At 36.5% G+C, this 24,775-nt stretch overlaps 1 protein-coding gene across 1 annotated transcript in view; it reads right to left on the reverse strand.

Moving 5' to 3' along the window:
- Positions 1–24,775, reverse strand: part of astn2 (astrotactin 2) — a 455,595-nt gene that overhangs the window by 157,822 nt on the left and 272,998 nt on the right. Inside the window, exon 11 of the mRNA XM_081365202.1 lies at positions 392–542. Coding sequence (XP_081221328.1) covers positions 392–542 — 151 coding nt within the window. The remainder of the gene's footprint in view (positions 1–391; positions 543–24,775) is intronic.

Consider the following 24,775-nt stretch of genomic DNA (forward strand, 5'->3'; position numbering starts at 1 on the left):
TGTGCATGTGTGAACGAGCTCTAGTGCGTGAGAACGAGTCTATGATTGAATCTGGAAATAACTGAGAAAAATAACTGAGAAAAATGAAAAATAGTCCTCAGATGTCATGTCTGTAATTTATAGCAAAACATCTAGCGTTAATTTGATCTCAAACAGATTCATTAAAGAAAGTTATTTCTCCACCACATGCCGTCGTGACGTCATAAACAAACGTGGTTGAACGACCAGTTTGCTTTGTGAAACAGTCGTGACTAGCTAATTGATTTCTTCAACGATAGATCGTACTATGGAAGTGAAGCAGCGAGTTACGGCGTTGTTCGGGACACACACCCCTGACCGATTATTACACTGATGTTCCAGTGGATGATCTGTGGTCACAATGGCAACTCACCATGCAGCCAGTAGAGTCCATCCTTCTGTCTGAAACACATTTGAAGTTTTTCCGGCATCCTCCGTTGTCTTTGGAACAATCCCTCACTGGACCGAACGACGCAAGCAGATCGTCCACTGTCTCGAAATATGTGGACATGATGCCCTCCTCCCTACAGGGCAAACACAGGAGATAAACACAACATTTCATTTCATGTAAAGTTTATCATCTTTAAGTACAATTTCAGTCTAAGAACAGATTGCACATGTAGACTGCTCACCAACGTTGCATTTATTTGATCATTTATTTAAAAATAGTAAAGTGAATATAGTAAAATGGAATTTATTCCTGTGATCAAAGCTGAATTTTCAGCATCATTACTCCAGATGCTTCAGAAATCATTCTAATATGATGATTTGATGCTCAAGAAACACTATTATCAATGTTGAATTCAGTTGCTTCATATTTTTGTGGAAATTGTGATGCATTTCTTTTCCTCACAATTATTTGATTAATAGAATGTTCAAAAGAAGATTTTTATGTATTTATTTGAAAGTAATCATTTGTAACATTTTAAATGTTTCTTGATCATCAACTCATCATATTAGAGTGATTTCTGAAGGATCATGTGACTCTGAAGACTGGAGTAATGATGCTGAAAATTCAGCTTTGATCACAGGAATATTAAGCAGTTTTCAACAGTGATAATAATAATAAATGTTTCTTGAGCATCAAATCATCATATTAGAATGATTTCTGAAGGATCTGGAGTAATGATGCTGAAAATTCAGCTTTGCCATTAAAATAGATAAAAAATAGTATTTCACAATATTACTGTTTCTACTGTAATGAGTGTATTCTCAGACATAAAAAAAAGTAGGATGTGAACATTTGCAGTACGAACATGAGGACAAACTTTCAAAGCTTCAGCTGACGGCCAGAAGCTGCACACCAGCGTTTAGTCTGAGAGCAGGACACACTCGAAACCTGTCTGTTTTGTGACTGACACAGACATGTAATTTGTTCCTATCCATCTCTATTTTTCAGTGAGGATGGAGTTGAACGCGCAAGGTCACAGAGAGAGTTTGTGCTTTGTTGTTGCCATGACATCTGGCAAACTTCTGCAGTGATCTATAGTTTTGTGATTGTGACAACCACACATTATAACAAAAAATACATAAATCCAACTGTCAGTTTAATTTACAAACTCTGTAAAGTGGAAGAAATTGATCATACAACTCAACACAAAGCAAAACTACACAGATGCAGGCATTTTGATTCACTTATGATGCACTTTGTTGTGCCGAAAAAAGCATTATTTTCCTGTTATCACTGTAAAGCTGCTTTGAAACAATTCGTATTGTAAAAAGCGATGTATAAATAAAGGCGACTTGACTTTTGGCTTAACGTATAATATATAAGGTTACACTTTTATTTGATTGTCCACTTCAGACATTGTACTAACTATGAGTAATGTATTGTTCAACTACATGTCAACTAACTCTCATTAGAGTATTAGTAGACTGTCTGATAACACTTTATTTTGACGCTCCTCAACATGTATTCTACTGATTAAAAGTAACTTTGCAACTATGTCAACTTATTCTACTAACCCAAACCCTACTAATACTCTAATGAGAGTTAATTAATATGTAGTTGCAAATGAATGAGAGTTGGTTGACTTATTTGTTACTTATGGTTAGTAGAATGTCTATCGGAATAAAGCATAACCTTCTGCAATTATGTAAAAACATTCTCTTCTACTCACATGCAAAACATAACGGGAGCTGCAAATCTCAGTGATGCGATATTAATTGGCTTCAATTGCTTTTAAACAATTCAACTGAAAATATTTAGTAAAAATAACATTATTTTAATCACAAATCTAAGTATAACATGCTTGCAACTAATTTACTTTAATGAAATGATTAGGCTTACTTATTGTGGCGAAAATATTAAATATTATTACACCACTTGATATGCTTTTATAGTCGCAGTTGTCAGTTGTCAGGCATTCGCTGTAATTAAAGGCTCAATTTATTCTTGAGCAGCACAGATTTTTTGTATTATTTTTTTGTACAGATTTAATAAATGAATCTATTACATGAGTTCTGTGGCTCTTTGGTTTATGACTTGGGTCAGCAGCCACCCAGAACACTAGAATGCTAATCATGGAATAGAATAGAATAGAATAGAATAGAATAGAATAGAATAGAATAGAATAGAATAGAATAGAATAGAATAGAATAGAATAGAATAGAATAGAATAGATCTATTGACCTCAGAAAAAACAAACAAACAAAAAAAACAATTAAATCAATTTGCCAACCAACCGCTGAACAAAGACTGTGTTTCAGTTGTTATTAGAGATTCAGCAATGTGACTCATACTGTGTCCTTGAATTAGTCTCATTCAAAACCTTGCAAGTAACAGAGCCGACTGAGTGCTTTTCGATTCAATGCATGCTGAGATTCACATTCTTGGTGAGTGCTCTTTATTTCAGTAGCACCTCGAGCAAAAGTCTCATGCTTCTTATTAATGAAGCATTGTACACTACAACATAAGCAGCAAAGAAATTAATTGGAGGTTAACGTAAGGTCATGTAACATAAATGTCTGCTGATCAGACACATGTTGAATGACACCGGCTTGTGAACGATAAAAGATATGCTTCCAGAGCCGTCCAATACATCTGCTGATTCTCTGCTCACACAAAAACAGCGTGAATAGAGACAAATTAGTCTCAGTGGAGAAACAAAACTCAAAAACAAAACCGTGGCTGAATGTTTCACATGTCAGTCAGGTGCATTCTTCATATACTGTACAAGTGGCTGTTTCTAAAACACAAAAAGCTGCAAATTGGAACGCTATACAGTAAAAGTCTGGCTTTCGAAAAGAGAGAAACAGTAAAAAGAAGTTTGCAAGAGATATCTCTAAATAAGACAAACAAACAGAAAGCTTTTGAAATTGTCATACAGCAACTGCACTGAAAAAATGTAGAATTTTTTTTTGAAATTGCTAATAATAATTCATTATTATAGTAATTACATAAACATGACAAGTAACACATTTTTAAATTAAACATGGACTTTTAAAGTAGAAAGACTGAAATGGTCTGAAATAATCTGTTTTATTTACAACTTTGAAATATATATAAATTTTTTACAATGTACCTTAAATGTATGCTAATTAAAAAAAAAATCTGTGAAAAATTGTGTATTGCATTATCTACTGTAAGTAGAATCATTATTACGAATAATAAGGGTAACACTTTGCAATACGATTTCACTAGTTAACAATAAAAGTTAACAATACTTAATACACTCTGAACTAACAAACATTTTTTATTATCTGATATTAACACATTTTAAAGAAAATAAGAAAATATTGGGTAACACCTTATTCTAAGGTGATGTAGTTACACGTTACTACATGTACTTACTATAGTATTAATTCATAATTACAAGTAAATTACACTAAACCAAACCCTAACCCTAACCGTAACTCTATAGTTCATTAATATTATTAATATTATCCAGTACTTATCCGAGTGTAACTATGTCACCTTAAATTAAAGTGCAATCAAATATTTCTCATTTTTATTTCATGTTATGCATGATTTCATGCCATGTCAACAGAAAACCCTTAAAGCAACACTAAAGCACTTCTCCTCTGCGGTCCCCCTACAGGTTGGAAGAGGAATTGTCCATTACCACTGTCGTAAATAATTTAGCCTACTGTCGCACACACGCTCGCTGTTTATGTAATGACTATAGTAACGCTTGCCGTAAAGCAAGTCAAATTTGTCTTCAGTTTGTCTCAATCGAACTACAGAAACGCGACCTGATCTGGCAAACTTGCAACGGTTATAGCAGATATAGGGCCGCAAATGAATACAGAAGTGCCTTTCACCCTGTTACGACTTGATAAACCAATGAAACGATTTTGGAAACATTATTTTAAGGTAAAAAATAATCTTTAGTGTTGCTTTAACACGCTCTGGCCCGCTCACCCGCACAACAACAGTGCCTGGCGGCTCGAGAACGTAAACCTTGAAATTGGTTCCAAGGAGCAAGCATTGATTTTTTTAAAGAAAAAACATTATCATCTCCATGTAAACTTCAAAAACACGAATCTGTGAAAACGCTGACGGCGTGCACATGCAACGGCGTCCCACAGTGGAACATATGCGTTAATAATGAGCGTGTCTCTGGCTGTCTCTGTAGAGCAGGTGGACGTCCACAACCGGGATTATTAGCAGTCCTCACAGGACAGAGCCTCCAAACTTCCCCTAACAAGACTGAGCATGATTTCCCATGGCAAGGGCATTGGCATTGCCCACAGCCTGCCTGCTCGCATTACATGTCACCCTAACAAGCTCTGCAGACACACACACACACACACACACACACAGCATTACAGCTGCGCCTGGACACCAGCCTTAACAAGCGGTTACAGCTGATCCACACATGATAACTGATCTAGTTGTTGATCAATGTAATATTTCACATGAACTACAAGGGCGAATCTCATAAAACCATGCAGTCACCAAAAAAAAGTTTAATTTAGTAGATCATTTGTCATTTTATGGTATCTATGATGTACTGAACAGTGACTCCTGACCAAATACTATTCACCCATCATTCACTACATGATGTTTTATTAACAAAGTTCGGGAGAAGCACGTTCAGATAATCAAAGCTAATTAAACACCCGTGAAGCACATTCAGTTAATCAACCCAATCAACGAATTAAGATATGTATATATATACAGAAGTTTAACAGCATCCCTCCACCACTCCCTCTCCTCACTTCTAGTCCTGACTACTCTTACAACAATAGGGGGAACACTCTGGGTTCAGGCAAACAATTCCAATCTCAGATCCCTCCCCCCGACAGCACGCCAAATACCATCATCTTTACTCTGTTTAATTTGATGTAAGTGTGAACTCGTGAAACCTACTTTTGCGTTCTAGTCCTAGGTCTTTTGCCTGATCGGAACCAAACCAGTGCAGTACAATTCTCTGGACTCTCTAGATCAATAATTATCAAACACATGTTGAACTTTACCCTTTGGATAGCTATAACAGGGTCATTTAGACAATGGATGTGGCAAAACATATACTTGAAAGCCTATAACTCCTAAACGAAAACTCAAAACTTTACGAAAATGGGTGAGAACATGCGACATATGGAGATCGGACCATAAGTGGCGCTGTAACTATTAAAAAGCTTTGAAAACCATATATTTCCTATGGTAAATTGCTTGTATTGGCTGTAAATGGTCTTTTCCATCTATGATGTCAGTGGTTACATGCTTGCTAAATAAAACGTAATGTATTTTAATGCTTATGTGCTTAAAGACCTTAAACCCTGATAAATGCTGCTTGCAGCTTTAATTTTAATTGATCTAGTTTACTATAACTGAACTTGTTTTGCTCTTTAGATGATGGTGACTGTGCCGACTCGTTTGGATCATGTATATATATATATATTCAAATTTGTTTATTATTAGGATAAACTAATGTGGATTGCTGTCTAGATTAACTGATTTGTGTTGATAACATGCTTTGGGATTTAGTAAAGCAAAAATATTGCTTGTGTTACAGTAATCGTAAGACCGAAGAAGTTCACTGGAACTGAAACATGTCTATGTCCTCTCTGTACAGAGCACTTTCATTTGCACATATTAACTAAAACAAAAATATTTTGGATTTTTGTGGATAAATGGGAGTGAGTAGTTTTTCATATTTTTGATTGAATTTGAGTCACTTGTAGGGCTGTTTTCGACTAAGGATTTTCATAGTCGAATCTGATTCGTTAGATTTTGCCGTAGTCGACTGATAGTCGAACCTTTTTTTTTTTCTTTTTTTTTTTTTAGATAGCAGCTAGATTTTTTCCATTTCAAACAAAAGAGCTAAAAAAACACATATATATCACACATATATCATAACATTTCATAAACATGAGGAGCAATATGAGAGAGAAATTTGGTGATGGTTGTTTAGGTACATTAAACCACGTAAAGCTTTTTCACGCCCATGAGAACCGCGTGGAGTCAACTCACAGCCGCTCCTGCCCTGCTGAAAATGTGAAGCAGAAACGCTTAATGTCAGATAACGTCCATAATAATTGGACTCTGGGTTCGATTTTTTGACCATTTTCAGTGGTTATGAGGAGCAATATGAGAGGGAAATTTGGTAATCGTTGTTTAGGTACATTAAACAACGTAAAGCTTTTTAACGCACATGAGAACCGTGTGGAGTCAGCTTTTTAACGCACATGAGAACCGTGTGGAGTCAGCTTTTTAACGCACATGAGAACCGTGTGGAGTCAGCTTTTTAACGCACATGAGAACCGTGTGGAGTCAGCTTTTTAACGCACATGAGAACCGTGTGGAGTCAACTCACAGCCGCTCCGCAGCCCTGCTGAAAATGTGAAGCAGAAACGCTTAATATCAGATAACGCCCATAATAATTGGACTCTGGGTTCGATTTTTTTTTATCATTTTAAGTGGTTATGTGGAGCAACATGAGAGGGGAATTTGGTTATCATTGTTTAGGTACATTAAACCATGTAAAGCTTTTTAACGCACATGAGAACCGTGTGGAGTCAACTCACAGCCGCTCCGCAGCCCTGCTGAAAATGTGAAGCAGATTTTTGAATACATTTTTATTTATTTACATTAGTAAGCTACAGGACATCGTCTTTCAAAACATGACCTGAAAAAATAAAATAAAAATGGTACCCAGCCCTTCTGAAAATGCGAATGCATCTCTGTCCCCAGCACATTTCAAACCAAACTGACGCCCATGTATTCGACTATGAGGTTCATAGTCGAATCAGACCTCTCCGAATCGAATCGTCGAATCCTCGACTATTAGAAGTCAGCCCTAGTCACTTGTAATGACAACATCCAACCCCCCTAATAATATTAGTGAAACATAATTCCTTACCAATTAAGGACATAACCCTTTTTCATTTTGTATTACTGTAATGCATTTAAAAAAATAGAAATAAAATAAAATAATCATTGAAATATTGTATTGCAGTAATGATTATCTATAAGAAGAATCACTCGGAGTGATGGGAAATAAAAACGGATTTTTGAATACATACAGTATTGAAAATTTGGAGGATAAATGTGGTTGATAGATAGATGAATCATAACAGTAAGAGAGTATAATAGACCAGAACTTTTAATTTAAATAAACAACAACATTTAAATAGTTAAGTAATGCTTTGGATGGACACTATATAAAAGCACCGATATATAGCAGCTTTGGAGAGTGCCTCACGAGCTCAGCTTCTGGTTGGTCTTCTCACCAGAGCGCGCACAGCAGCGGAGTGCCGCGTTCACAATAGCAGCTCGTGATTCGGTCCGCTGAAGAGGTGTTTTTCTATGGCGAGCAACTTCTATGTTGGGCTTGTTCCAACGGTCTGAAGAAGAACGATTCAGTAATTGCCGTTCGTTGCCGCTTTATAAAGGCAGAGCGCTAACCGCTTTCACGCACTTGAACGCCGTAGTAACGTAGCGGCTGTTTGTTTGTTTTTTTTCTGCTGATCTCCCACGCCCCCCCTGCAGTAACCTTGGGCCCCCCCTGGGGGGTGCGCCCCACACTTTGAGAACCACTGCTGTAGATTCAGATACAGAAGAGATATTTCATATGTGAGGCAGTTATGCTGCTGGGAGCTAATTACAGTTTTCAGTGTGATCTAAAGTTGATGAACAATTTTTGGATTGCCGCCCTTTAGGAGTGGATATGAAACAGGTGAAATATTATTAACGGGATAATTCCTTTGAAATGTGGCTGACACAATCAGGGGCCGCAGTGGCTCTAAGATGAAAGCCATTTGTCTTGTGATGCATAGGAGGCTGATATTGCCGTGGCATTTCATAACTGTGCTCGCTATTGACAATTTTAATCATTCTCACCCGCCCCGTTCCTGTGATGTCTTAACTGAATTCCTCTATGACAGCTGGCGAGCACGTCAACATCGCGACAGTTCAGATTGCATTCTAATGCATGCTCGCACAAACAAACACCTGCCAGGAGACCTGCAGAAATGAAAGAATTGCTTTTTCCCGTTGTCTGGACTTCAGGAGAAATGTGAGCTTTATGTGAGTGGGTTGAAAGGGGTGATGGATGACTGGAAGCCTGTACCACATGTGGAGAGCAGAACCCTGCAGAGCGATTGTGTAATTAATGTGAAGCCTGAATTATTGATGGATGCTGGCGAGGGCGAAGCTGCAGCCCCTCCTCTGAAAGGTGGGCGGCTGAGAATAACAAAGGTCAAGGGTCACATACACTCAGGTAGTGTTTCACCTACCTGAACCTCGATAACATAAACCATCATAGCGCCGCAAACTAGCAAGTAGTGAGAATGTCAAAAAGTTGAGAAATGCATGAAGCCAGTGACATCTAGACATATTTCAAATGTCAGTGACATCTATTAGACATATATATTTTTTTTTTGGTGGATGTGGTCCTTAAATCACAATATTACGTATTGCTATTAGACATACAATATATCTCAAGACAGATAATGAATAAACACGGTAGGCCTATTTAAATTGCACTTAAAAAATACAACAGATAATTCTTTATTATTTGATTTTAATAATGCATGTTAAGAATACTTCCATCAGCCAGTTAAAATGTACAACACTGCATGTATTGCTGCGTCAAAGACACATGCACACACTCAGGGCCGGCCCGCGGCATAGGCGGAATAGGCAAATGCTAGGGGCGCCACTCATCCATGGGGGCGCCAGAATGAGTGAACGAGTGAACATTTTTTTTTTACATTTTTTTTTTTTTTTATAATACTATTTTAAAACCATTAATTCGAAATACTACCAAATAAAGCAAAAAAAAGTCCGGCTCATCAATCTTCCCCCGCCCATCGAGTGCTTGAAGTGCTTCAGAAACAGAGCGCGCGCGCAATCAGTTGTTGGTAATTTGTGTAATTTGTTGTGTAGCGTGCGCGACACCGCATCCAATGTAGACAGCACTGCTTTTGTTAACACACGGGCCTGGCAGCTCGCGCCAGTTCTAGACACGGTGAAAGTTTCCTGATTGTGACAGATGGCCGAATTTACATGACACATTATAAATGAGCATAGTCTGCGATAGATACAGTGCCAAAAAGAAGAGAAGAGGATAAAAGGGGATAAAGACAGAGGTAAAGTGATTTAGTGAATGAACAATTTATTGCATAGGAGTAAGATACTATAATTTCATGGCAGTTATTTTTACCATATATAACTTAATGTTAGCAGTTGTTCTGAGTTCTCCAGAGTCCCCCAGACTGTGTGATTTTGTAACAATCATGTCAGTTTTAAGACGCATTTTTTATTATCACTTTTTTTTATTAATGTTTTACTCTACAGTTGTGCAGTTTTGGGGGGATACAGTACAGGCCAAAAGTTTGGAAACATTACTATTTTTAATGCTTTTGAAAGAAGTTTCTTCTGCTCATCAAGCCTGCATTTATTTGATCAAAAATACAGAAAAAAATAATAAATATTGTGATATATTATTACAATTTAAAATAATTGGTTTTCAATTTATTATACTTTAAATTATCATTTATTCCTGTGATGCAAAGCTGAATTTTCAGCATCATAACTCCAGTCTTCAGTGTCACATGTGACATCCAGTCTATCACATGATCCTTTAGAAATCATTCTAATATTCTGATTTATTATGAGTGTTGGAAACAGTTCTGCTGCCTAATATATTTGATGAAAATAAATACAAAATATTTTCTAATTATATAAATCATCTTTACGATCACTTTTTATCAATTTAACACATCCTTGCTGAATAAAAGTATTGATTTATTTAAAAAAAAGAAAGAACAAAATTACTGACCCCAAATTACTGACCAGTAGAGTATATTGTTGTTACAAAAGATTTCTATTTTTAATTTTTTTATTTAATTTTTATTTTTATTCATCAAAGTATCCTAAAAAGTATCACAGGTTATGAAAAAATATTAAGCAGCAGAACTGTTTCTAACTTTGATAATGAATCATCATATTATAATGATTTCTAAAGGATCATGTGGTATACTGGAGTAATGATCCTGAAAATTCAGCTTTGCATCACAGAAATAAATGATAATTTAAAGTATAATAAATTGAAAACCAATTATTTTAAATTTTAATAATATATCACAATATTGACTTTGTTTCTGTATTTTTGATCAAATAAATGCAGGCTTGATGAGCAGAAGAAATTTCTTGAAAAAACATTAAAAATAGTAATGTTTCCAAACTTTTGGCCTGTACTGTTTATGGCATTTTTAAAATGTATTTGCCAAAATTAGTAATGATATTTATTTACAGGTTTATTCAAAATAGCAAAGTTTACATTAAATCTGTATTGTAAAACGTGCTATAAAAGATAATGGGGACTTGACTTGAATGCTATGTAATGCTCTTGGTATTTGTGTTTAGCCTGTAATGTGTGTGTGTGTGTGTGTGTGTGTGTGTGTGTGTGTGTGTGTGTGTGTGTGTGTGTGTGTGTGTGTGTGTGTGTGTGTGTGTGTGTGTGTGTGTGTATATATATATATATATATATATATATATATATATATATATATATATATATATATATATATATATATATATATATATATATACATATATATGCTAAATAATCATGAACACAATGACGGGGTGAAATGGGCTGTGATGCATGGGGCACCAGGTAAAATCTTGCCTAGGGCAGCAAATTGGTCTGGGCCGGCCCTGCACACACTGATGCAAACAAGCCAAACACAGATGAGAAGAACAGGGGAATGAGTGAAGGAGATGTGATGAATGAAAATGCACATTCACTCTTCATGTTATCTGGGAACCCCTTAAACAAAGAAAGCTGCCACACAGCAATAGAATCAGTCCTGTATTTGAGTCTTAAAAGGTGCTGTAAGTGATGCGACGCGTTTTTTTGGCCAAAACATTTTTTGTCACATACAGCAAACATCTCCTCACTATCCGCTAGCTGCCTGTCCCCTGAACACACTGTAAAAAAACGCGGTCTCTCTAGACACCACAGGCTCCACAAACGGCAACAAAAACAAACTGGGCTCACCCGCACCACGAAACATAATAAACAGAGTTCCAGCCAATCACCGACAAGTATTGGAGGGTGGGGTTTGAGGGTTAGTGCGCGTACACGTGAAGGGGGTGTGTGGAGGAGAGAGAACAGAGAAGCATGAAGAGGGAAGTTTGAATTATGGCCGACACACGACCAAAGAGACGACGTTCCGATGAACAAATTGCAAAGAAGAGGGACAAGGATAAGGAACTAGCCTCCGTTTTGTTTGACAACAATTCGAATGTCAACAAGAAGTAACGACTCCTGGGATCGCTTAGAGCACCTTTAATATGGTTACATTCACATTCAGTTTAGATAATTACGGGAGTGACAACTGCATTCTACAGACTCACACCTGTGACTTTTCAGGACTCGCCTTTGGAAATGAATGGCTTCTGGTCTACAGTGTGACGTTTGTTTGTAAGCAATGGATAGACGGCTTCAGGGAAATGCAAGTGTTGTTGATTCAGCATTTGATCAAGGTCTGTAAATGAATCATAGCCTTTGTAGTGCCTAGTAAAAATGATTATTGCACAACAGTCAACACTAGTGGTGTATAATTTACCCATCCCTGATCCCGAAACTCTCCCCGAGAAGAATAATCAATCCTAAATAGCCAGAACAGTCTCTCCACGACCATCGATTTATTCAGGAAAGAATTGCAAATAATTCATTCCATTCATGTTTATTTGCATAGCGCTTTTCACAATACAAATAGTCCCACGGCGGCTTTACAGAGAAAGCTCTAATGAGAGAGCCAATGCAAACTGGGGCAAAGGAAAACTTCTTAAGAATGAATGGATGGATGGATGGATGGATGGAAGGATGGATAGATGGGTGAACTGATGGATGGATGGATGGATGGAGTGACTGGTTGTTTGATTGATGGATGGATGAACTGATTGATTGTTGGATGGATTGACTGGTTAATTGATGGATGGATGGATGGATGGATGGATAGAGTGATTGGTTGATTGATTGATTGATGGATGGATGAACTGATTGATGGATGGATGGATGGATGGATGGATGGATGGATGGATGGATAGAGTGATTGGTTGATTGATTGATTGATGGATGGATGAACTGATTGATTGTTGGATGGATTGACTGGTTAATTGATGGATGGATGGATGGATAGAGTGATTGGTTGATTGATTGATGGATGGATGAACTGATTGATGGATGGATGGATGGATGGATAGAGTGATTGGTTGATTGATTGATGGATGGATGAACTGATTGATTGATGGATGGATGGATGGATGGATGGATGGATGGATGGATTGAGTGATGGATGGATGAACTGATTGATGGATGGATGGATTTATAGATGGATGGACTGACTGGTTAATTGATTGATGGATGGATGGACTGATTGTTTATTTTGTCTTTTTTCTTTTAGAAAAGCAGGGGAAGAGCATTAGACTTATACTGCAGTATTTGCCTATTTTCACCTTAGTGTTAACAGTCAATATCACACTCGACAAGTGTACACTGCACAAGAAGAGACCATCATAGTGACGAATGCTCCTCTCAGTGAATCTAGAGTCCCCCTCTTACTTCAAATCAGCTTTTTTTTTCTTTGTGGATGCACATACACATTTAATTTGGTTCTTACAGAATTAGGATTAGATAATATTGTATAATAATGCAGCAGATTAAGGTTTCCACTGTTAGAGCTTTGGAGCCCTGAAAAGTGTCAGGCTCAAATATAATTGTCTTTTTAAACTCATTTTTCAAGTTATTTTGATTGAATTAGATTATAAACACTTCAGTGCCCTCCGAAGGCATCATTGTAGGTAGTTTGGCTTGTAAGGGCTTCTCCCAGTAAGTCAGATCATTATAAGTCTGACATCTGAGTTTGTTACAGACACAATATTGTTTCCTCAGTTCTGTTTTGTGATACACTCAGGTTGTGCAGGGGACGAGAGCTTTTCAACTATTATTCAATAACATTTTTATGGAGCAGATTTGCCGGTAATTTATTCTGTATGAGAGTGGCATTTCCAGAGGGCGTTGGTGAATGGGGTTGATGAGGGTCACAGGCTGGGCTAATGGAAATGCAGACATGATGTGGCCCCAGTTTGACACATTCAGTGATGGAAAGGTCTGCAATATCAGTGCCAGTAATCCATTCCTTTTTAAAGTTAATTAAAGACAAACATTTTAATGGCTTCTGGCATTGTTGAGGTAGCCTCTCATATGAGAGCGTAGTTGAAGGGATATTCAACTTAAACGTGTCAAAGGAATTAAAATATGCCTGACCTGTTCACATATAAGAGTTCGCTAGAACTTCTTCCACACTACAAACTTCCAGATGGTAAAATTGCTGCATGGCTACTATTGTAGAGGAAGCATTTGTGCAATCAAGGTGCTGTTCAAATCACTTTTCAGGAGCAGATGTTTCCTTGATTACATTCAACATGTGATTTGATGCACCATGCCATTTACTAGAAACAACCTATGAAGCTGCAAGAAGAAATATGAGGGCAAGCCCTGATAACGCAACACAGCTGAAACAAAACGCTGTAAACATGAGTTCAATTCAGCATGCTAAGAAGCTCAACCTAATACAATTTTGTTTATTTATGAAAAATTCTCATTTTATTTTTCCTTGGAAAAAAAAGTAGGTAGTTTTATATATAATCTAATTTCCACCAGCATGCAGTCATTTCTGATCCACACATGCATTTAAGGGGGTTTAAGTCACACATGCATCGATGGTTCCATGGAGAACCTTTAACATCCATGGAAACTTTTCACCGCAAAAAAGGTTCTTTACAGTAAAAAAATAATCTTCAGATTATTAGAAAAGATTATTCTTCACACTCAAGAATAAAAACAAAAAGGTTCTTTCAACAAATGAAAGATTCATGAAAGGTTCTTTGAGGAACCAAGAATGGTTCTTTAATGACGTCACTGCTGAGACAAATATAAACACCTTTTGAAACCTTTATTAGAAAGGGAGAAAAAGAGTCTTGTATCAGCGTTGTATTTCTAGAATATGAGAGTGGAGGGGAATCTGGTCAGATTACCTCCTGTTTGACTGTGAATGCAAAAAAAACCCAAAAAACAAGTGGAAAAATCACAAGATTCTGTCAAGTATCCTCGGTCTTGAACATCATTGTGCGTCTGTAAATTTGCACATGAAGAGGTTTTGAGGGTCTAATTAAAACCTCATTATGCTCTAGGAGTTTAAAATGAGAGCAATCTCTCAAAATGAAATACAGGATCTCACATAGACTCGATTCTGAGCAAATGGAACAAAAATAACCCTTTCATTTATGTCTCCTCATATTATTAATTCAAATCTGAAAGGTTACCTTATCTTTACTGTAGACTTTAATATCACACAGCAGAAAGTAAAGTGTCTATTAGATTATATATACTATTATATATATATACACTGTTGGTAGATATAAAATATTCACATAATATCACTAAAGTGGTTTAATTCTAGTGAAACTTGTTTGCTTCCATCCAAAGAAAATGATCCAGTTAAAGTTTGGAAAAGTTTTTTTTTTTTACGTTTTTTTTTCTTCTGTATTTTAACGCAGACTGCATGAAAAAAAAAAAAAAAAAGCTTTCTGTGTACCGTATTCCGATGCCTTTCATGGACTGTACTTTAAAATGAAATGAAAATCCTCTGTAATTCAAGCAGCGTGTAACTGTCTATCCCAGACCTCACATGCTCTCCTCTTCTGTCTCACTCTGTCACTTCCTTCTCCTTTATGGCTCAGTCTGTTCAATCACTGTTCAGATGTAATCTACATTTCTACCTTAATGAAGAAGTAATGATGTTCCTCCATTAAACTGTGAGTGTCGTGATATGCAGCTCTCTCAGTCTGCGCCGGTTCTTCTGTTCTTCTGGGCGAGGACTTTCCTCGGATACATTCCAAATATAATGAAAAGGAGAAACCAGGTTTCCCAGAATCCCTGTGTAGATTCATCATCTGACACTTTAAATGCAATTATACACAAGTCAGCAAGTGACTAAGCAACCAACCTACTGAACTAGTCAACAAGCGAACCAACTACTATTGCCATAAATCTGAAATAAAAACTAAATATAGGTACTAGATGGAAAAGCTTAAACTTAACCCTCTGGGGTCTGGGGTGTTTTTGGGGTCCTTGAGATGTTCTGACATGCCCTGACATTTGTGCTTTTTTCAGTTGCGTATAAACATATCAATGGCAAAGGTGTAAATTCACTCTATATAGCACAAACAGGACTTCCATAATATGTGAGCCACATGTATGTACATGTTTTCATTTTTGAGAGAATAATGTTTATGCATGGTTATCGAAAAAACTAAAAATTAAAGTTTCTGAAATAAGGCCACAAAACACATACTAATATGTGGCAATAAGACTTTTGACTAATGGATGTCATCGCCTAGATTTTTTTCTTCAAAATGATGTGAAAATCATCTTGCCTAATCATTCACATAAAACGATACATTGATTTTAGTTTTGTGAAACACTTTTAGCTTGGAAAGCCAATATGCGGATGGGGCGTAAACGCTCCAACAGCATCATGCATATTTAGTAGTTCACACCTGGTGAGACTACGTCCCTGCATACTTAATGAGCCATTCATTCAGGTGTGTCACCTATAGCTAACCTAAATATACAAGCTTCATAAAAATGATCATTCTAGAAGAAAATTTCAGATGGCATTTAGAGGCTTTTGCATCTGAACTCTTCATATATACACACACACATATATATGCATGCACATACATACTTTATAATCTTTTCAAAACTAGTCAACGTCTTTCAGAACTAAAGTATACATTTTATCATACGTATTTCAAAGTAAAGGATTCATTAGTTAGTTGATGACTTTATTTTTGACAAAACACATACAGTATATATTCCTCATCTCAGTATAGCAATAGAGTTTGCTAAAAGCTGTTCATTCAATACAGCAGTATTTGAAAATTGATCATATTTTGTAAAATTACATTTATATTTGCATTTATGTCAAAACCTAGACACTTTTAAACATCAAAAGGACATTTATTAATATGTATTCGTGTCAAAATGACATATAAACAGATTTTCCTATTCAATTTTGCATGGAAACGCTTCCAAGACGCTTGCGTGTCGCGTGAAAAATAGGCGTCCAGCGCCGCCGCTCCCACCACGCGCATCACACGCTGTGCATAGGCCACCAAGTGCTGAGGGGGCACCAAAAATAGCCTAATTAAAAAAAAATTATAATGCCGATATTATTTCATTAGCCTATAGAAATATTATTAGGCACAATTTAGCCATGTATATGGAACAAAAAAGGGTGAACAAGATCATTTAATTGCTCTAGTCTAGAAAGTACCGCACCCCTCGCTTTGGATGGTCCGTGCCGGTTGTTCGCGCGGGCGCCTTTGCGAACGCGAACGAAGTTTGACAGACAGACAGTAGGCAACTTTTTTGGAAATGGCCCCTAAAAGACAGCAGGAGTTAGGATCTGAGAAAAGAAAGAAGACGAAACTGCGAGATGATGCCCGTGCATCACTTGCAGGTAAGTCCATGTTTAATCATTCTTAAATAAGGGAAATGTGCTGCATGTGCTGCTGCTAACGCGCCTCGAACTTGCTGACGTTAATGTTAGCAAACTATGTTATTATAACTTATAACTTCGGTGCAAGCTAAATTGAGATTTTACTGTTAAACACTTCCCGTTTTACAAATAACTGACGCCAGCTAGCTGTTACTTTCTTTACTATCTTTCTTTAGATATTGAGCAGTAGTTTATGGTTTATTTTGACATGAGGGTGGTTAATACTTTCTCAGTAACAGTTAACGTTAGCAGTCAGTGCAGTGCACACGGTAGGCTAACAATTCCTGTTAAATATATAAAAAATATAAAATGTCAATATGAATGATGTAAAGCAAACAATACTGTTTAATTGTGTGCATTATTGCACCTCATTCTATTATGCTTTTATATTATATTATATTAGATTTATCAAATAGTTGATAAATAAGGAATAAAGGGGGAGAACTCCTTGGCTGCCATGCTTTCAGTTTTAAATGTTTATAATTTTTTCCCGTATGAGATTCTTTGTTTGAATATTTTGTCTGATAAATGTAATTTATTCAAAGTGACATTGAATTTGGGAAAAACATGTCTGGATTATTTTGATAGTTTTTTTATTTTGCTATTCTGTTTACTGAAGAAAAGTTTGCACTTTCAAATGTGTAGTGTGTGTTGGCTATTCTACATATGTTTACAAAGTCAGCAAAGCTGTGAAGATTTTACTTTCTCTTTTTAGTGTTCTTAAGTTTTATACTGTGGTGCTGCCATTGTGTTATTGGTATTGAGTTATATGTTTGGTAATAAAAAGTTAAACTGGCAAAAACAAATGTTTTTTTTTTTCTCGGGGTCGGGGTGGGGTGGGGCATCATAAAGGAATTATGCTTAGGGCACCAAAATGGCTAGCAGCGGCACTGTAGGCGTCGGTTCTATTTCTAGAATGCACGCGTTTTCCATGCGGCTCGTGCCGCGCCTGAGACGCGCGTCTCACACAGGCAGTGTGCAAACTCTAAACTGTTAACATGGGAGCCGAAATAAAAACGGACACGCCACGCAGCTGAGACGCTTACGCCACGCATCCAGTGTGCCACCGGCCTTATCCAGCGGATGTGGGCATTTCACAGGTTTGTATGGATCGCCTCACATTTGCGTTTGAATAGCGGGGTCTCCGTAGGCGGAGTCACATTAAAACTTAATTAGCTGAGATGAGAACGACTGACATCTCTCTCTTTACATACATATTATATAAACTGTGAATATTTGTTTTTTATAAAAATTACTTCATTTAAAAGAAGAGAATTCAAGCTTCATGCCTGTGTGTTTGTATGCCTGTTTGACTGAGTATTCGCTGAGTTACAGTTCATTTTTGGACACGTTTCAGAATTGACTTCACTGACGGAGAGTAGGCAGAACTCGCATCATGTTTATTTTTCTTTATTTAGCAAAAAGCACAACACTTTGTTTTTATTATGAGCACACACACACACACACACACACACAAAAACACACTAAACAGGATCGATTGATGTATAACACAAGCATATAAGATAACAAATAATATTTTTTATTTATTTATTTTTTGCACTCATACGGAAAAAAACGAGCCTATCGCGCCGGCCCAGGGGTTAAATGGCTTAGAAATGTTGCCTCAAATTGCCTTTTATATATTAGAGCTAAATATAATTATATATATAAAAAATAAATAAAAAAACAACACGAGCAAATAATAAACTAAATCTAAAATAATAACTGAAAATATAAAATATTAAAAACTATAATAAATAATATAAAATAACATTGTAACTAGCCATCTAACTGACCAACTATCAAACCAATCAATCCTTCAACCAAAGCGCACCAACTATAATGTTCAAAACAAAATAAATGTGAAGTTACACTATTTCTTACGAACGAACGATGAACAAACAAGCAAACAAACAAACAATCAAGCAAACAAGAAAAACAAACAAACAATCAAACAAACAGACAAACAAACAAGCAAACAAACCAACAAACAAGCAAACAAACAAACAAGCAAGCAAGCAAACAAACCAACAAGCAAGCAAGCAAATAAACAAACAAACAATCAAACAAACAAACAAACAAACAAACAAACAAACAAACAAACAAACAAACAAACAAACAGACAAACAAGCAAGCAAGCAAGCAACCAAGCAAGCAAGCAAGCAACCAAGCAATCAAGCAAGCAAGCAAGCAAGCAAGCAAGCAAACAAACAAACAAACCAACCAACCAACCAACCAACAAACAAGCAAACAAACAAACAAACAAGCAAGCAAGCAAGCAAGCAAGCCAACCAACAAACAAACAAACAAACAAACAAGCAAACAAGCAAAACAATCAATCAATCAATCAATCAATCAATCAAACAAACAAAAAACAAACAAAACAACAAACAAGCAAGCAAACACAAACAAACAAACAAACAAACAGAAAACAGGCAAACAAACAAGCAAACAAAAAAAAACAAGCAAACAAACACATTTATTTGAATTATTGAGTTATGATGCAAAGAGCGAGGCCTCCAGAAATCACAGCGGAAAAGCATTGTCAGCAATATTACAAAGTTACAAAATCTTATATTCTAAATATATTTACAGCTGATGTTTAAACTTTAAACTTACTATAACTCATATATTCTAAGCTGAGCTCACCAAATTGAAACTAATTATGCAGGCATTCAACATTAACAATACACTGGTACATTAGAGGAGAAGAGAAGCGCCTGCACTGCACGGCGAAACAGGGCTCTACCTCTGCAATGTGTTTGTAGTCAAACAGTGCAGTGTTTAGCGTCTCAGATGGCGCCACAGATTGTCTAGGACAGTGTCTCTCCGAGGAAAACTGCGTTTCATCCGCAGCTGTGCCAGTCGTGCTGAGGAATGGGAAATATCCAACTCTAAAGTTGCAATCTCACCAATTTACTGTACAAGCTGTTTGCAAAACTCCCAGATGCCGCACACAACACACTCAAGTAATAGGCTACTATATAAAGAAACACCTCTTAATGGTTTTTAAGATGGCATGTAAGACATTCTGAGATTTAAAAAAAAATAACATAATAAAATAAAGCACCAGAATGTGTATAAATCTCCCGTAGACCAGCAGACAGAAACTCTCATTAGCGTTTCTAGTGGAAAAACACGATGAGTAAGAGCATTGTGGGACGCTGGCGCATTTTTTCATTGAATTTATACCTCTACTTCAGCTAAATCAATATAAGAGCGTGACCTTTGACCCCCACTGTTCAAAACTGGTTGTTGTTTTATGAGTCTGGGACAAAAGCGATTTACGAATCCACTGGAGCTTCTGTAATAGATGGATTAAAGCAGAAGGGCGCCGACAGCTCAACAGCGTGAGACTTTATTTGATGTGTGTCTATAATGAGCCTCGCTTTGCTTTCATAGCGACGAGAAGAGTGAGTGGATATGGCCAGCGATCTGTGTGCTGGGAAAATACATTCACGGGAAATATCGAGAACCACTTGAAATTCATCAGTCAGAATGCTCAAATCACTTTGCTTTGTTGCTCAAATAATGTGACGAAAAGGGGAAATACATTGTGCTTTATTTTAATCATAACAAGGACAGACGGATGAGGGAAAATGTGTCTAAATGTTCTGTCAACTAGAACTACATACAAGCAGAGTGAATTACATGAGCTTTAAAATATGGTTTTCACATTCCAACAAGCAGAATTATGAATGGGAAAACTATGACACAGCGTAGCGCTCTAAGATCTAAATCTGTACAGAAAACAATACCTAAATCTAAGGTATAATGCAATATAATGTCACAGTGTCTTGCCTTCGTTTGGTGGCTTTTCTCAGAAAATATTTACATATTTTCTGTATTCATTACATATCCATTACATATTTACATATTTTCTATTCATGTTGGCTGATTCACATGCAGCAAAGCATATTGGATTCATGCAAGTTTTCATACTGTTAAATATTCATACAACTATCTATCTATCTATCTATCTATCTATCTATCTATCTATCTATCTATCTATCTATCTATCTATCTATCTATCTATCTATCTATCTATCTATCTATCTATCTATCTATCTATCTATCTATCTATCTATCTATCTATCTATCTATCTATCTATCTATCTATCTAATCTATCTATCTATCTATGGAGTCATGTGTGGTGAGTGTGATATCAGCTTTTAAGCCAATACGCCACTGACGGTTCGACTCATTCTCCTTGTCAGAGGAAGACTAATGACTAAAAAAAGAACAGAAAAGCGCTCAATAAGCATCTCTGGCCAGCGTGAAACACTAATTGTGAAGCATCCTCTGCCGTGTGTGTGAGCAGGAGGTGTGTAGCTGAGATCGTGAAGCGTCCTCTGCCGTGTGTGTGTGTGTGTGTGTGTGTGTGTGTGTGTGTGTGTGTGTGTGAGCAAGAGGTGTGTAGCTGAGATCTGCTCAGAGATCATGAGAGATGTTCAGTCTGTTCGATAGGTCAGGGTCAACATACTTCACCAAACTGCAATAACACACTGTTTCACAGAAATCAACAGCATTTTCTGTGAATGAATAAGGATTGGGATTGTATTTACTTTTTTTTTTTTTTTACTTTGCATTCATTTAGAGGAAAACATTGAATCATAGAGGGTATATATTATTTTTATACTATATACTATCATGGGAAAAATTAAATAAACCTCACACTCAATAACCACAAAAAAAAAAAATCTCTCTCTCTCTCTCTCTCTCTCTCTCTCTCTCTCTCTATATATATATATATATATATATATATATATATATATATATATATACATTTAAAGTATAATTATATTTATAAATTCTATATGACCGATTTAAAATAATGAACATGCAATTTGAAGATTTGAGATTTGAGAACTGGAAACTATCAATTTGAACGTTGTTTTGTGTTGAAATGTAAATCAAAATTCATTGGTAAAAATTTCTGCATATTTATGTTTCCGATTAATACAAATTTTTTGAATGCTTTTAAATGAGTCTAAAATGCATTTATTCAATACAATAGTTTCATTCTTTTCTTTTCTCTTCACACTTATTTAAGAAACTCAACATGTGTTAGTTAAATCATTGTGATGCACTGTTAATGAGAAGGAAAGCAGTGGTCTCATGTAGACTATTGGCAGAAAAGGTTTGTTCGCTCATTTATCGAATCCACAAGGAAAATGTATATTTGTAGGCAAATCTAAAAATCAAGATTGGTAACATTGACACAGAAAAAAAACTGAGAAGTAATAATTAGATTGCACAAGCAGTTGTGGTAGTCCATTAAAAATGTTATCCATTAGGCACATTTTCTTAACTTTTAATGCATGTTATCAAAATAGCAATTCAATAAATATAATATCCACAACGTATAAATACTTTAAATACACATTTGGCTTGCATTTATCAATATATATTGACAGTAATAAATAAATAAATAAATAAATGTAAAAATAATTGGTTCTACAATGCTTTCTTTTTCTTCTTTTGGGGTGAAATATATTTTTGCAGGTTTAGTGAGATAAACCAGAAACTTTGCTTTTGTACTTTTCGGTTTTTCGGTTGTGCCTTCAAAAAAATAGTTTGAGACCACCGAATAAAAAACTGTGATGTCTTGGTTGCATAACTTTCTGTGAGAGATGATTTATATTGCAAAACAAACCTGTCCTTGTAATTGGTCTTTCAGTGCATCGGCTGAAAGACCGACATTCAGTTCAAAACAATTCACAAGAGACGTTCAGTTTCCTTCCTTTCATGTCAGTTTCCAAAAGCTACAGCACTAATGGGACTCAGAAAGCTTGAGTGATTATTTTCTTCTTTTTTTTCCTGAATGCAACTAACATTACTCACATTTCGCACATGTGCAAATTGACCAATTCGGTGAGATCTTTGCTGTGTGGCAATTATCCAGCATGCTTTTCTGCAATGACACACCAGATTTGAGGTTCGCAGAAAGAAAAATAAAAGCTTCTCTGAATGGAGGAGGACCTTGTCTCTCTTGGCTCTCTAAATCACACACATCTTTTGCCTTCTGGGGGGCTTTGACATTTTCACACACAGTGGAAGTGAAACATTGACCCTATCTCAAGACCTAGATGTAATGAAAGTCTCGAAGGTTGTACTTGATTTCAGATACTAGCAATAGTGGCTTCTGTTAAACATAGGCATTACATTTACCATTATACAATTGTAGCAGCAACTCCATATCCTTACAGCCTTTTTAGTAGCACATAAACATACAGTTGCATTAAAGCGGAAGCCTTCAGAGACGTAACTTCTCAAAGAGGGTCGGCGGTAAAACCCTCATGAGATGCTGCGTCTTTACATTCATCTTCTTAAAGCGCACGCCAGGAGCGGTTCACAGCCGAGGAGACCGACGTTCTCGTCAGGGCCGTAAAACACAGAGAAGTGACATTGGGGATGGAGAAACACACACAAATAAGCTTCTATACAGGCGTATAATAATTTTGGTAAATGTGTAAGCTAGATTTATGCCTATTTTTTCACATCTTCATGGACACCACAATGATTTCCCTCGTGTGGTAATATTTTTCCTTGTAATTATGTATGGTTTGCAAAAATTGGAACTGCTGCATCTGTGTTGATGAGAGAAGCAAAGTGTATGTGTTGTGCACACGCTACATTATGGCCAAGCATGCGCCCTTAAAATAGCATCTGAATAACGCGGCACTGACTTTAGACTAGGTTTTTCCTGGTCTGTGGCGGAATTGTTTTCTGAAACTGCAAAATAGCACCAGGGAACATTTGCGTATTACTGTAATTAAATGTGATCACTTAAACAACTTGTAAACATAATTGAACACTATGGGAGAAAAAAATTAAATACCCCATTAAACATGAACGTGTCATGAAGTATAATTTAACTTTTCTCCTTCACTCTTAAAAATAAAGGTTCTTTATTTGCATCGATGGTTCCAGGAATAACCTTTAACATCCACAGAACCTTTCCATTGCACAAAAGGTTCTTTATTAAGGTTCTTTAGATTTTTTGGAAGTGTTATAGAACATATCTGGCATAAAATAAACCCAAGAACCCTATTGAGAACCCCACTGAATCTTTTTTTGCACACCTTCGTAACTTCTCCATGATAACACTGGCGTGTATTTGTGCAAATTTCCTTTCCAACAGAATGAAAACTTTTCTGCTTGACTTTGGCAGGTCTGGGCTTCTCCTGCATCTGCTAAAGCTTCATATGCAGCGCTGAACATCAGCCCTGTCTGCCAAACGAGACAACACGGGGAAATGAGTCCCAGACGGAGGGGACAAAGACCCAGAGAGACGTGCAGGGGGGCGGAGGGGAAAATGACGGGTTATAGCGCATGCAAGCTCTTTCCCTCTCGCAGATGGCTTGCTTTAAAAAAAAAAGAACAACAAGGGAGTTGGAAACAAGTAAAAACTGTACAGTAAGCAACAAAACAACACACAGCTGTTCAGAGAGCTCAGAAGAAGGATTTTACTACAGTAATAGATTGAAATTGCATTTCACATTCGTCTCAGTTGTGTTTTACTGCATGGGAACACGTTTGTGTACATCAGAAATGACTACATGAAGGTTAAAGAAACATTCCATCCAATGGATTCAGGGCAAATCTTGGAGGACAAAAATGCAGAGGTTAATGGTTTTAACTGGCTTCTTCTGTATGTTTTATTACAAGCTTGACAGACGCCATTACAACATTACAGCAGCAAACCACCTAAACGTTGACCTAAACCAC

This window comes from Scardinius erythrophthalmus (assembly GCF_964197995.2).
Source record: "Scardinius erythrophthalmus genome assembly, chromosome: 5".
NCBI lineage: Eukaryota > Metazoa > Chordata > Actinopteri > Cypriniformes > Leuciscidae > Scardinius > Scardinius erythrophthalmus.